This window comes from Colletotrichum chrysophilum (assembly GCF_026319265.1).
Source record: "Colletotrichum chrysophilum strain AFK26 chromosome Unknown scaffold_202, whole genome shotgun sequence".
NCBI classification, from domain to species: Eukaryota; Fungi; Ascomycota; class Sordariomycetes; order Glomerellales; family Glomerellaceae; genus Colletotrichum; species Colletotrichum chrysophilum.
Genome location: NW_026517489.1, coordinates 1 through 14749, shown reverse-complemented (window position 1 = coordinate 14749; position 14749 = coordinate 1). Strand labels below are relative to the sequence as shown.

At 49.9% G+C, this 14749-nt stretch overlaps 4 protein-coding genes across 4 annotated transcripts; all 4 read left to right on the top strand.

Moving 5' to 3' along the window:
* Positions 1-628: 628 nt before the first annotated feature.
* Positions 629-1434, top strand: COL26b_013039 (uncharacterized protein; the record flags this gene model as incomplete). Its single annotated transcript, XM_053185666.1, has 3 exons — positions 629-728; positions 784-867; positions 917-1434. 3 exons carry the CDS (start codon positions 629-631, stop codon positions 1432-1434), a joined length of 702 nt encoding a protein of 233 aa, XP_053030373.1.
* A 345-nt stretch (positions 1435-1779) lies between these two features.
* On the top strand, positions 1780-3078 carry COL26b_013038 (uncharacterized protein; the record flags this gene model as incomplete). The annotated part of the gene is made up of 3 exons (XM_053185665.1): positions 1780-1843; positions 1899-2342; positions 2396-3078. The coding sequence occupies 3 exons, from the start codon at positions 1780-1782 to the stop codon at positions 3076-3078; spliced, it is 1191 nt and encodes a 396-aa protein (XP_053030372.1).
* A 2067-nt stretch (positions 3079-5145) lies between these two features.
* COL26b_013037 (uncharacterized protein) lies at positions 5146-6897 on the top strand (the record flags this gene model as incomplete). Its single annotated transcript, XM_053185664.1, has 2 exons — positions 5146-5230; positions 5285-6897. 2 exons carry the CDS (start codon positions 5146-5148, stop codon positions 6895-6897), a joined length of 1698 nt encoding a protein of 565 aa, XP_053030371.1.
* Positions 6898-7654: 757 nt separating this feature from the next.
* Positions 7655-8157, top strand: COL26b_013036 (uncharacterized protein; the record flags this gene model as incomplete). Its single annotated transcript, XM_053185663.1, has 2 exons — positions 7655-8106; positions 8142-8157. The coding sequence occupies 2 exons, from the start codon at positions 7655-7657 to the stop codon at positions 8155-8157; spliced, it is 468 nt and encodes a 155-aa protein (XP_053030370.1).
* Positions 8158-14749: the final 6592 nt, after the last annotated feature.

The window sequence follows — 14749 nt, the reverse complement described above, 5'->3', positions numbered from 1 at the left end:
CGAGGCAGCACAGCCCTTGAAGGCTGAGGCGCTGAGGTGCTGAATGCTAGTGTCTCACGCCGGCGGAAACGACGGAATGCCATTTCATCACGCAAGCTGACGGCGCCCTACTGGCGTAGGTGTAAGCGTTGACTGGTTGGGGGCAGGGCTGCTGATCCTTCGACGGGGTCGCACGTCGTCAGGGGTCTTCAAGTGGCCGCTTCCAAGCTTTTGACCATGCACGACGCGCAAAAGCTAGCACGCGGGTAGGATCCTGAAGGATTGGGTTGGACCGGCAGAAGAAAAGGCGTGGCTGAAAATGAGGCGACGCCAATGAGGTGCTTGACGTGGGGAAGAATTCTTGTCGAGGACTGATTCTTTTTTTGGGCATATGAATGTGGTTTTCAGGCAGATCCGGTTGTCGGCGGAGAGTAGAAGCATGAGTGATATCAGTTATGCGTCGGACGTTGTATTATGAATTGGATTGTCGAAGTACCAAATTTCGATTTCCAGCTTATTTTCTTACTTTCAATTGAGATTTGGCCCCGAGGCTTCACATTTCCAACGAAGACTGGAAACGTGCAGAAGGAAAACTATCTGTCAACTGGCCAAGTGTATTTCAACGGCAAAATGCGCATTCTTTGCCTCCATGGAATGGGAACAAGCAGCAAGGTTCGCTTCGCTACTCATGGGTAACATGCGCAACACGCCATCCGCTGACAACACACAGATCTTCCAGGTTCAGACTGGTGGGCTACATGCCTACATTGAATACACGCAAACGCTCACTAACACAGTACGCAGCCGCAATTCGCAGTGCCTTGTCAAAGAGCTTCTCTGCAACGTTCGATTTTGTGGAGGGGGCCATAGAATGGCCAGCTGCTCCAGGTATGAAGTTCTGATAGACACGTTTATGACTCGAAACTAACAAGCGCAGGTATCAATCTTATAGCCGGACCCAATGTTGAATACTTCGCATACTACGATACCGATAAGTACGGCAGCATAATCCAAGCGGTGGACGATCTCGAGGAATATGTGACGTCTGAAGGCCCATTCGACGGCGTGTTAGCATTCTCTCAAGGCGCGGCTCTTGCTGCTATGCTGATTGCGCGGGACACGTTCCCCTCGCCGTTCGCGTTCGCAGTGTTTATTTGTGGTGGTCCTCCTTTCTCGGAGAAGGAACTGAAAGAGACAAACACTCTCAGATACTGTGAGAATGATCTCGATAAAGCTGGTAAGCCTGTGCTTGGAATTCCCACGGTGCATCTCGTCGGGGCTCAAGACAAGGACCTTGAAACCTGTATGAAGCTGGTGCAGATGTCTCGGGAGGAGACCAGACAGTTTTGGGAGCATCCTGCGGGGCACGAGATTCCGACCGCCCCAAGGGATGTGACGGACAAGATGGTTGAAACCATTGAGAGAGGAATTGAGAAGGCTATGAAAGCCCAGTGAGAAAAACTTTGTAGCATCATGTAATTCTCGCAAAATGATGAACTTTACCATCTCAGCACCAAACATGATCAAGTTCGATTGATTTCCGATTGATCCAAACTCCTCGATAAGCTGGCCGACGAAGGTTGTGCTGGGTGGCTGGGTGATCGCCAAGATCAAGACATTGACGCAAGGGATGAAATCCAGCTGACCCCGAAGATAGTCCGAATGCTTGGATTAGACAAAATGTGTCCTTAACGAACGACGCTCCCTTACATCTGGTCACAATAGCAGTCGCACAGGTCAAAACTCTATCTCTTCAATCTCTCCCTAACATTCATCATCGCAATTTCCACGTATGCCAACATGGGTTCAACCACGGAGTTCACACTAAGATGGGGCATCATGGCCACTGGCCATATTGCAGCGAGTAAGTTCCTCAGAAATCCGAGCTTGACTTAGTACCCATTGATTGATAATTCCAGATTTCGTGCGAGATCTCTTTACCGACCCAGCAACCCGCGACGTACATGACGTTCGTCATCAGGTAGTCGCTGTCGCATCTTCCAACTCGAAGCAGAAAGCGGCGGATTTTGTCAGCAAGGTGCAGGCCCCGAGCGATGCCACCATCAAGACATACGGCTCCTATCGCGAGCTTGTGGCGGATGAGAATGTAGACATAATTTACGTGGCTTCCCCTGTGAGCCATCATTTCCAGAACGCTATGCTGGCACTTAAGGCCGGGAAGCACGTTCTCTGCGAGAAGACATTCACCGTCAACGCTGCTCAGGCCAGAAAGCTGGTCAACAAAGCACGGGAGAAGGGGCTGTTCCTCATGGAAGCAGTCTGGACGCGGTTTTTCCCACTGAGCACCAAGGTGCGGGAATTGGTAGCGGCTGGGGCTATTGGAACTGTTTATCGGGTCATCGGTGAGTGTTGCCGCACCGTATTGTCTCTCATGTGCCTAATTGGAGCCTCTCAGCCGACAACTCGATTCATCGACACCTCCCAGATGGGAGGCTGGACTTCAATGACTCAGACCGTATGATTAACCCTGGCCTGGCTGGCGGTGCTATGTTTGATCTGGGCGTCTACTCTCTCACTTGGATCATGCAGATCCTCTACCACCTTCAGCCGCATGAGAAGAAGGAGTCACCTGCGCCGATTGCGGCGGCTGTAAGCAAGTATCACACAGGCATCGACGAGGCAGCCAGCTTCATTGTCCAATTCCCGAAGCAAAACACCATGGGGATAGGCATGACAACTCTCCGACTGGGATCAGGTGTCGATTTTGGCTTCACAGGCGGCCCAGCCATCAAGGTCCAGGGGTCAGATGGCGAGATCCAAATTTGCGGTCCGGCTTTCCGTCCGCACAGCTACAAGGTGATCAAGACGGATGACGGTGGCAAGGTTGAGACCATTGAGTGCCCATTCCCACAGGATAGCGGGCGAGGTGGTTGGGGCCGCGGGCTCTACTGGGAGGCAGACGAGTGTGCCAGATGCCTGCGGGACGGTAAGCTGGAGAGTCTCGTCCTGCCCTTGGACGAGACCATTGTTACGATGGAAATCATTGAGGCGGTGTTGAAGCAAGGCATGATGGAGTATCCAGATGTCATCACGACTGACGTGTACGATCCTGAGAGCCCTCTCAATAACGGGCGCTAAGTATGCCACTTCGCAGGCAGCTACATAAAATATCGTAAGAGCTGTAGACTAGACATTCAGCCGCAACTAGTTCATCTGCACTCCATGGCAAGTCTAAGCTTCGTGAAGACTCCAATGTCGTCTGAGCGTGCTGCGATGTTCCTGCCCGTCATTCAATGGGGCGGACCAAAGGAAGCTCGTAAGACTCAACGGGGCAATGATTGATTCATCGATAACCGAAGCGCCATTCCGACGGATTGGATCCGGATTATGCTGGAAGGACTTTTGCTCCATAGACGTAGTGGACTCATTTTCCGGGACCATGAAACTAGGGCCTCCTGGGGTGATGGGGGGTGTAGTCTGAGAGCGACCTCTCAGGGCGTTATTAGAGCACGGCAATAGGCTTGAAAGAATGTCCGTGTGAGGCGAGAAAAAGCCACCACTTCCTTCGATACTTAGTGCATCGTCAGATCCTGTACCGCTTAGATGAATATCCTGCCACCTCTCACACACTAACTGGAGTCTAGGCACCCGCGAGAGGGGATCGAAGCATGGGAAATCCACGACACCAAAATATCACTGCGGGACCCAATCTCGTGATATCCGTGTTCATTGGCCAGCCCTATCATTTGCAGGGGCATCAATCACGTACCCCTGTCTAGTGTGGCCAGTTTGGGATAAAATCTCGCGACGCTAATTCTCGTGGCGCGGGGGTCAACTCATTGGGCGGGAACAGTGCCGGACATGCGGGCGTCTCCGCAGCTTGGCGGAGAAAGCTGTCTCCTTTGCCAAGTTTCAACAGTGATGTCTTGGAGCTGCACGGCGGTGGCTAGGTACAGCAAGTTGTTGCCAGCCACAATGCTTGATAACGCCATGCACAACTAGTCGGGGTTGATTGAAACATCAATCAACCTTCCGGCCTTGTTTCTCACCCTGATCTACCCCACACCAGCCATCCTATGGCGTTCTCAGCCGACCCACGAAGAAGCCCTCCGTTGTCGTACGGGATACGTCTCTCGGTGTCAGCAGATGGTGGGTTGTAAGCTGCCAGGGAGAGACGAATACCTCATCCCCTCGTTTACATCAACTTAGGCTCAACGGATCGAACAGGGATACCACTCCGCAGAGCCTAGACCAGAACTCTTTTTCCCAGCTATCTAACCGAAGGGCAAACTTATGGTTCGTCAACCGCATGTCTTGTAATCGTTGACCAATCAATAAAATCCTGTCAGATCCTGAGGGATGTAATCGGCCCACGACGTCAGACAATCTCGCCGACGTTGCACTCACGGCGTCTCGGCAGGTCCATCCCGCCCACACACACAACTGTCCAGGTGGGTGACAACACTGCAGCCAGGCTAAACATCAGTTGCATTCCTCACACTGTCGCTCGCTTGGTTACAGGCTTAGTGCTTAGCAGCTTGGACCACATGGGATGAACGACAAGCTCCTCAGCCGCAACGCCGCTTCCGCGTGGAAACCCCCGCACCCGCTAGCAAATACAAAGGCTACAGGGGTGTGGGCGGGAGTATTTTTGATTCAATGCTAGCTAGGAACGAAAGGTACCGACATCTCTACCAGGGGCCACTGGCGGAGGGTGTGCAGTTTACACGACAGTGAGCCAAGTCATTCTGAAGGATTGGGACTTCCTCTGCAGGATCACGAGCATACTCCTCCAATAAGACAGTTTGGCGAGATAAGTGACCTTGTTAACGTCATTCATACCGCCAGGCAGTTGGCCCACCTTCTATCTTGGGGTTACTCCTGATCACATTAGTTCCTGTAGACTGAATCACGTCAAGGCAGCCGCATTCATGGACGCAAGTCGAACCAAGGTAGAAGTATCATCTCGAATGCTAACTTGGTAACTTCCTGCCCATCTGCGGTTTCTGGGAAATATCGGCAACTCTTAGTGCATGAATTTTCCTGACATTTGGCTCATTACAACCTCAGTGGATTCGGAATAGGTCATCCTACTGAATGATTTCCCCCCATTGAACGTCATTTCCAGACGTTCTTTTTGCTCTTCCCTTTTTACAAATTGTCTTTTCAGTCTGAATCGCAGGACTATACCCTCATCTCATGGCGATGGCGCTGTCAAAGAAAAATCCGCCCCTCCTCCCTCCGCGCAAAATACTAGTCGTTGTTACAGCTGGTGGTTCAACAAACTCAGGTAAGTCTGATGGTTACGTCATATTTTCAAGGCTAATACGTTTCGTCTTAACAGCTCCCATGTTCGAAGTTTGCAAATATCTCCATGAACGAGGACACACCATCGAGTTCGCCACTTTTGCTGGCCGTGAGGGCTATGCCAACCCTTATCCGTTTGTCTCCGCCGTTCATGTAGTAGGACGTGCCATCACACCAGAGGAAGAAGACAGACTCTACATCCTCTTTAGCGAGTGGAGCTGGAGTGGCAATGGCCTTCGAAATTGGATCGAGGGCAAGAAGTTCTTCGACGCCTTCTGGTCCGAGACCTACGAAAACCTAAAGCGTGTCGTCGAGACCACACGGCCAGACTTCCTCTTTGCGGATTTCCATGTCGACGCAGCTCGGGACATGCAGAGAGAGTACAATCTCCCTCTAGCCACGATGTGGCCCCAGTGGCCGTACTTTATGTGCCCTGTGCCCTACATCCCTGGCCGCGTAGGTCTTGAGCCCCGGGTTCAGACCAGCGAGCATGCGAGCATGTGGGACCGCTTCAACCAAGACATATACTTGCTGAAGCACCCAATTGCCTTCGCCGATCTCTTCCTGACGACAAAGAGAATGCGCGCAAAGAAGGGGCTGGGTATTCTTCCTATGTTACCTAAGCCGGATCACTTGGTGTTGGTGAACTCCTTCGTTGGCCTTGAGACGCCTAAAGAGACGCCACCTTTGCTACATGCCATCGGACCAATTTTGTCAGATGAATACGCTCCGTTGGATGCAGAGCTTTCCGAGTTCTACCAGACTCACGACAGGACCATGTTCGTCGCATTCGGCACGCATGTAATTCTCTCTCGCGAAAGATTGCAAAGCTTAAAAGCAGGCATCATCTCTACTCTGCATGCAGGCCACGTAAATGGTGTTTTGTGGGCCATACGTGGCGCCAGCAAGGCTGCCTTTTCAGCTCTGACCGACAGTATAATTCACACCATGTCAGATGGCAGCCGAATCACTCTCGGTAGCACTGAGCTCCTCGAGAACAAGCATCCGCATCTCAAGTTTGTCGACTTTGCCCCTCAACGAGCAGTACTTGCGCACCCCTCTACTCGGCTCTTCTTCAGCCATGTTGGACCCTCGTCAGCGAACGAGAGTCTTTGGCACGGCGTTCCCATGCTCAGCATGGGGATTTATGGAGATCAGCTGCCCCGAGTTCTTGCTCTTGACTCAGCTGGGGTAGCTTTATCCGTGAAGAAGGAGACTTTCACTCCGGCGGAGATTCAAGAGAAGGTTGGAAAACTCATGCGTGATGAAGAAGGTCACTTTCAACGTGATGCGCTCCGAATGCAACGCATTGCGAATCTAGCGAGTCGCCGAAAGGTGCTCGCGGCGGATCTCATTGAGGAGTTTATGTACGATCACGAACTAAGATTCGAGATCTGTCGCGATGATGAGATTGCCAAAAAGGAGAATGGAGCAAGTGGTGTATTGGACGATCGTGGAAGGGAGCTGCGACCCATGCATCTTCAAACTGCGGATATGAGGATGAGTGCCCTTCGCGCAAGCAACCTAGATCTATGGCTGGTTGGAGCGGCAATAATTGGTGTATTCACGACAGGCATTGTCACCGTTGGGCCACAAGCGGTCTCAAGCCTCCATGATTTGGCGTGTGGTCTTCTGGGGAAATTCTTGTAGCGTCTGTTTTGATCAGTGAGATAATTGAATGTGTCGAACTGGGATGCGCCGCAGATATGGGTTAAATCTGCCTGTTCAAGTCCCCACCCAAAGGGCAATTATGGTTCGAGAATTGACGGAGAACGAGTGAACACGATGCATTCTGAACTGTGATACGGACAAACTTTGAAGATGGATCGGAAACCGAGAGAAAAGTTTCAACGAGACTAGGTCCGGTTGTACGTGACAGCTCCTTGACAAGTCTGCATTTTAAGCGCGTGACGGACCTCTGGAGGAAGCCTTTTATTCCTCAACAGTCTTGGTCACTCCTATTAATACGTCAGATGGCGCTGGCACTGCCTGGTCCGAGGCACCAAGGATTGTCCTCGAAGGGCATATAAGCCAGCTCAGGTCCCCGCGGAACCGGTGAGAAGTCACCGTAGTTGATCGTCGCCACATAAAATTGAAGTCCTCATGTCAACTGACGCATGACCAGAGCTGGGCCGTCCACACTGCCCTCCGTGAACCATCCTACTGTTGCGGCGTCATCCTTCATCATTCCCGATCAATGGAGCCAACATCCATTCCCAAGTCTGCGCCGTTCCATTTACCCCGCCAATATGGTTTGAAGCCATTCAGCTTCGGCATCATTGGAGGCGGTTGGTATGGCTGTCACATTGCAACCTCCCTTCGCGCCCTCGGATTCAGGGTAAAGTTGTTTGAGCAGCACGATCGTCTCTTACACGAGGCTTCAGGCAACAACCAATTTCGCCTCCACATGGGCTTCCACTATCCCCGACATAGCGAAACGCGCATCCAATCTCGAGATGGCTTCTTACGCTTCATCGAGCGCTACCCGGATCTTAGCCGTAGCGTTCCGAACAACATCTACGCGGTCCCCACCCATGATTCACTTCTCGACTATGGTACATATCGAACCATCATGACTTCGAGCGGCGTCCACTTCACAGAGGCCCTGCCGACTAGTTTTGAGCTCACCAATGTCTCTGGGATCATGTGCACCTCTGAGCGCGTGCTTCTTCTTACGAAAGCTCGCGCCTACTTCGAGGCGGAGTTGAAAGACGTCCTACAACTGGGACATCGCATACGTCGAATTGATGATACGGAAGACGCTGTATATATCGACGACGAGTGCTTCGACTTTGCCATCGATGCCACCTGGGGCCACTACAGTAAACCCGATATCCCCGTTCTCTACGAGCCTACGTTGTTACTCTACTACGAAGGCCCGCCAGACTTTCCAGCTCTAACATTGGTTGACGGGCCGCTATGCTCAGTTTATCCCACCGAAGCTCCTGGACTTTTTACGTTATCCAGTGTTCCGCATACGCCTTTGGGCCAATTCGCGACGGCGGAAGAAGCACACGCTGTTCGCGATGGTATATGCAGTGAGGTCATCACGGTGAAACGATGTCTCATGGAAGAGCAAATTGAGAAATACCTCCCGTCATTCTCCCAGCTTTTCCGATACGTCGGCCCACAACTTTCCATCAAGACCAAGGCTGTCGGGGCGCATGACGATCGGACATGTACAGTTTCACGACGTGGTCGCACGTTTTCTGTAATGTCGGGTAAGATCGATACAGTCTTCTTCGCAGCCGAGCGGATTCTATCGTTGATAGAAGTAGCTCAAGCCTCATCTGTCAAGGACACGTTATCTTCTTTGAGAGAGGACATTATGACGGTTAACACAAGAACCCATTTGAATGACACAGGGAGGAGGCTGAGAGGCGACGAGATATTTGGACACAGCCAGCTTTGAGGTCTCAGGCGTGCGTTGTGTGATTTTACTTCATAGTCTGATGCTGAATTTCGGTGTATACCTCTTAGAAGTCTAAATTTGTTAGACGAACGAAAATTTCTCATTGGGTTACCTTAATCGGCCTGTACCTTTCTTGATTGGAACAGTATAATTCACGAAAGACATATATGGTTCTTCCTGTGTCCCAACCCGTTTACCAGTTCACCAAGATCAATAGCCGCTGGGTCGTTTAGACTTAGCAATATACCAACCATGTTCTGGGCGTCAAAATCTTACAGAAATAAGAGCCGGCCTACTATGTTTACTCTAGTAGAACGTCACTGCAAACTTCCATATCGCCCTTCATACGTAGGATTCCATGTACGTTAAGTGTTCATTAGTAAAGGAGGCGTCTAGCGATACTTAACACACCAGATACTTATGTATGCAAAGTTACCTTTATCTTCAAACCTAAGTATAAAGCAAGACACCAAAAGTAGATTTTATTGCTGAGTGAAGGTACATTAGTTGTCTTTGTGGCCACCCTAATGCATTCTTCAACGTTTTCATCAAATCATTACTTGTACATACTTCTATTTATCTCATGATACGCCTGAGAATGTGATCATTAACGTTCCATAGCGACCAGCGCCTCAGGTGAGATTATAGGTACCGAAACACCAAGACACTTTCATTGTGGATCGCTGTTAGATCGTCATGGTTCGCAAGTGACTCTGATCTTTCGGTGACCATGCGTTTGAGTCGACGTCTCCATCCTGTACAAGGCCATACCAAAATGGGAAAGAGAAACTCGCTTGTCTCCGAAATTGTTACCGAACCGTGTCTACACATGTGTACAGAGTCCTCGATCACGCTACTAGGTACCTATGTCTTGGTTCCCCGAGGGAGCAGAGTCGTACTCATGAACCGGACTGTTGCGCAATGTGTTAGACGTCATCTTCAACCTCCACACTCCAGTGAGGGTACATCCGACTTCCTACTACGACGATTACCGGTCACACTCACAATGTCGAGCCACGGTCAATGAAAAAGTAGTATACTGCGAATGATTGATCGCCGTACTAAGATAGGTAGCGATCATTGTTTTGTCTCAGAGATGTATGCTCACCAACACAACATACGAAGAGTGGCTCTGGGACCAATTTACAAATGAAGTCTAAAAGCCACCATCGACGGCAGCGTTCAGTATTCTGCCGCGACTATCACTCAGCCTTCCAAATAGCCAAGATTCGAAACACATACACTGGATATTACAAAGTCATTTACAATGCAACTGATCGTCAGTCTTCTGGTCACTTTCGCTGCTTTGTCAGCGGCATTCACCCTTCCCGAAGCTGCTTCTGATGGCGTTTATATGGCGTACTACAACGACACAGGCCACGAGGTTCATGTTAAGTCACCTGACATGTCACTTCTGAAGAGACTTGCCCATTCCGACGATGAGTCCACAAAGTCCGCCATTCCCCGCTTCAGGGCTTCACGCCTCCAACGGAGAGGCACTACTTGGTGCGGCTGTACGCAGAAGATGAACCCCGGCAATTGCGACAGCGCTGTCGCGGGTCTCAAATCTCTGATAGATTCTCAGGATGGGAGGTATGCCCACATAACGCATGGCAGATCCTTGTACGTCATCAAAGGGGATGTTGTCGCATTCATCTGCAATCGTAGTCGGGATGCGGACACGTGGATCAACGCGAACGACTACGGACAAGGGCTGGCGCAGATCACTTCAGCTTGTGGACTGTACAGCGCAGGCACGTTGCAACATATCGCGGATATCGACGTGGGATACATGATCTATGGGTCGGGCGTGGAATTTTGCCAGGCTGCACGCACTTCACTGGCCAGTTCGTGTTAGGAATCCTGGCCAAAGAACAACAACTCCGGTTGGCATTTGAGGTTAAAGGGATGAGATGAATTGTGATGGAAAAAGACGAGACGAAGTGGAAAGGAAAATCGGGATATTGACAACAAGCTTGCATTTCTACCATTCGTTTCTACACAACGCTTTATGGACACACTCCCTCAACCTGTACTGCATTAAATATACTTCAACGTTCTTTGGAATTTCAAAAACATCTCGCACTTCATGGGTCCAGGTTCGCTTGCGAAATGGCTAGCGCCTGCTTTTGCGCTCTGGCATCTGATACTGACCCGAACGAGATGCTCAAAGCCATGTCTAATTCAAGGGTGGGAAGTGAACTAGCTTGAGGATGTTGGGCGGCAACATCCAAGGAATCTTTCGGGGCAGGTCGAGGATGGCTAGCCAGCGGTGATAAATTTTTGAAACGTCATTGCGTAGCTTGACACACAGCTCCCAAAACTAACTGTTGCTCTCCTGCACTAAGACTCTCCATCGGTTCACATACCCAGTATCTACCCCCTCAAAGATCTTGGGCTCGATGGCCATACCACAAATACCCTCCTCTACTTGGACTATGACCTGTTCTGAGCCAACTCGATCCAACTCTAAAGTAAAGTCCCAAATCGTTTCAAGGTTCTGGTTTTTCGTTGGTGTGTAATAGCAGAATTGATCCTCGCGGCCTGCTGGCATGGCGAAAAATCGACAATCGTTTCCATGAAAAACAATCTGAGCCTTCTCAAGATGTTCATGTGCCGGTGGTGATCGTTTTCGGCGCAGTCGACGATCCACAAGCCAGAAGTTTGTACTTTGTGTCCAGCTCCTCTGACTGACCGTCACCAGTTGATCGTAAGTATCGTATCGCTCGTACGTTTTGGGTCGATCAGGAAAACGCGCCAGGCAGGCTTCATCATCCAGCACAGCTGCTTTCCATTGTCGCTGATACTCCCGAAGCTCCATTACATTCCATGAAGGATCGAATTCCAGGGCTACGTTGGATAATTCTCCAAAGCCAGCAGCGTCCCCTGCAGCGAATGGCATCGAATCGTAAATGCATGCAGGGTTGAATGGGCGGTCGTAGGGTTGTATGAAAATGAGGTCCTGTGCCGGGAGGACGGTTACAAACCGATTGGTATGTATGTCGTTCACCATGAATGTCGCTGACGTATCGAAATGTTTGGGGTTCCTCCAATACACAATGTCCCAACGCAGGTGCGGCTTTTCCTTCAGCTGCTGTAAGAAGTCGGACCATTCTTCTGGCCTATAACGGCGGTACATTGCCGCGCGAGATTCTTTGCAAGCAGTCCACAACCCGCTGTCGATCGCATATGTAGATTCGCTGTTGTTCCACGATGGCTGCGCTGTTTCGTTAGTGGGCATAGGAGGACCCAAGAGAAAGCTCTGCTGTGGTCGCAGCCGGTTGCTAACATGATGCTGAAATCTTTCGGGAGGTCTATGGAGTGGCAAGATTGAGAAATACTGAACCCCGCGAAAGCCAGCCGGTCTAGTTGCAAGGTCCCAGATCTTAGTGCGGAGCTCGGGCGGGAGTAGCGAAAAGCGACGAAATTCGCAGATCATGGTGATTCTTCTTCAGCGGAATATGAATAATAAAGTATCCAATCGTTGCTTATCATGTTATGCATCATATTTGTGTTTAAATACTAGAAGGTCAGCAGAAAGATGGCATCAGGCTAGCCACAGAGGTGTTGGGCCGATGAAACCTAATCCTAAAATGCCAGAAAGCCCACAAACCTAATATACACTACCCAACAACTTTGTTTGTTGAAAGGTAAATCAAGGTAGAAATCCGTTATACCTCTTGAGGAAGATTCGGGCATTAGGGAGACGAAGAACCTTTCTCAAAAAAGATCAAGCTGGATAACATGTGGCACCCTCGGTAACTTTACAAATCTTGAATGATAGGCCAAGTCGCGACCTATAATAGAGGCCGGAGCAATAGTGCAATGGTTCTGACACAAGTATTTGAAATCTCCGGGTTTGATGTTGCCAACAGAAGGTTCTATGGCAAACGCTCTTGCGCAGGCCGAAAAGAAAGCCTTGCGTAAGAAAGGTCGCGAGAAAGTGAACTTAAATGCATAAGACAACCATTTATTTTCCCCGTGTGTCTCCTAGTAGCAGTAGCGGCCTAGTAGCAGTAGCGGATGCACTATGAAGACGTCTCAAGACTTTACACGTCGCAAGGAAATTACAGAAGGCCAAATCAGATTGATGAATGTCTATGGGACTTTGGCGAGCGTGTCATGCGGCTGTGTGGCACAAGATGAGGGGTAAATGATTTCTAACAGCCAAGCCGTGACAATCCACAGGCCTGACCCATTCCAAGCCAACACCAATAAACATGTATTCGAAGACCACCTGCGTGATAAGTCACTAAGCGATTGTCCTGGTCGGGGGAAACCTATTTAGAGCCCCCACACCGCCTCTTACCAAGTCACGTCCACCTTTTCTCCTCTCCACACCTACGTCTTACTGCCAAGAAAGATGACTACCGAATCTTCGAATACAGCCGATTATGCAGCATCACCTCTGGAGAATGAAGATGATTTGGTAACTTCCAATGTCTCTGTAAACGAAAGCTTGTGGATGATGTCGCTGACTATTTGGCACAGATGGACGACAATGACTCTATGTTTGGGGGACGGATGTGTGCATACTCCTTCATAACCCACCACTGCTCTTGGTAGTTTCGCTGTGCTTGCTGACTCAGTGCTATTCGCAGATCTAACTATACAGTGTCATTATCATCGAGTGTCGTTGATTATCCGGAAGAATATGGGCGGCGATATCACGCATTTCGATCCGGCTGTGAGTGCAGAGCCATCCTTCGAAGTTCGCTAACCATCTGACGATGAAAGCATACGTCTTACCGAACGATAAAATTGAGATTGACCGCCTTGACATGGCGCATGCGATGATGGTGAAGGCTATTGGCAATCGATTGTTCCTAGTACCTCTGGACAGACGCAATGTGAAGAGAATATTGGATATAGGAACTGGAACTGGCATTTGTGAGTGTCTTTGTCACATAAATAGCACTTGCCTAACATTTATGGAAAAGGGGCGATTGAGATGGGCGACATCTTTGAGAACGCCGAAGTGGTCGGCGTTGATTTGAGTAATATCCAGCCTACGTGGTATGTCACTAATATTTGAGAACACTGTCGCTGATGGTGGTGCGAACAGAAATAACTAAGAGTGAGATGGCAGGGTACCTCCGAATGTGAAGTTCAAAGTCGACGATGTGGAAAGCCCTTGGGTTGAAGATAGGAAGTTCGATTTCATTTTCTGTCGTTTCATGGCTGCATCCATCGCTGATTGGCCTCGGTTGATGGAAAATATCTATGAGTATGTCAAACTCCATCTAGAGCGCTATTCAATTTCTAACGTCGGTTGGAGCCATCTTCAGCCGGGAGGCTGGGCAGAATTCCATGAGATGGACCCTGAAGTGTACTCAGATGACGGTTCCTACACGAGAGATCACGTTACCTGGTCATGGAACCAGACTTTCTAGAGGTCATGAGGATTTCAGGACGAGATCTATGTCCAGGACCACAGGTTGAAGTGTGGGCCAAGCAGGTCGGCTTCAAAAGCACCTTCCACCAGAAACTTAAGATTCCGCTCGGCCCCTGGCCCAAAAGCTTGTACTACCAACAGTTAGGATCCGCAAATCTAGCCCAGATACTGGAAGGCTTAGAAGGCTTCACCTTACGGGCATTCTGTGGTATTTTGGGACGCTCCGAGGCCGACGTTCTAGCACAGGTCGAGGGGGTGCGTAGGGAAATGACCGAAGGTGCATATAATGGTGCATACGACATGTGAGTTTCTCTATCAGAGCTCGTGTAATAGATCGCTAGCCTTTGTCGTTACACATGTCGTGTATGGGCAGAAACCGGTATCGAAGCAGGCAGGCTGAACATGCAACTGAGTAAGTCAAAGCACCCACTTCTGGCCCACCCCTGCTTCTGGCCCACCAAAAAAATGATGCCCAGCCACCGACTTTCTAGATAACCCCCAACTTCAAATTATCACCGCTTATCGCTTTATTTACTCAGGATACATTTTTCATTGCCTAATGGCTCAGTATACCGAATTTGAAGTCCATCGGGCGCTTGCCGACATCGCAAATGGTGTATCTCAACGTATTGCCTCCCAGCGATGGGGCGTACCACGATCAACACTTCGGAATCGCCTTAAGGGTGTGCAACAAA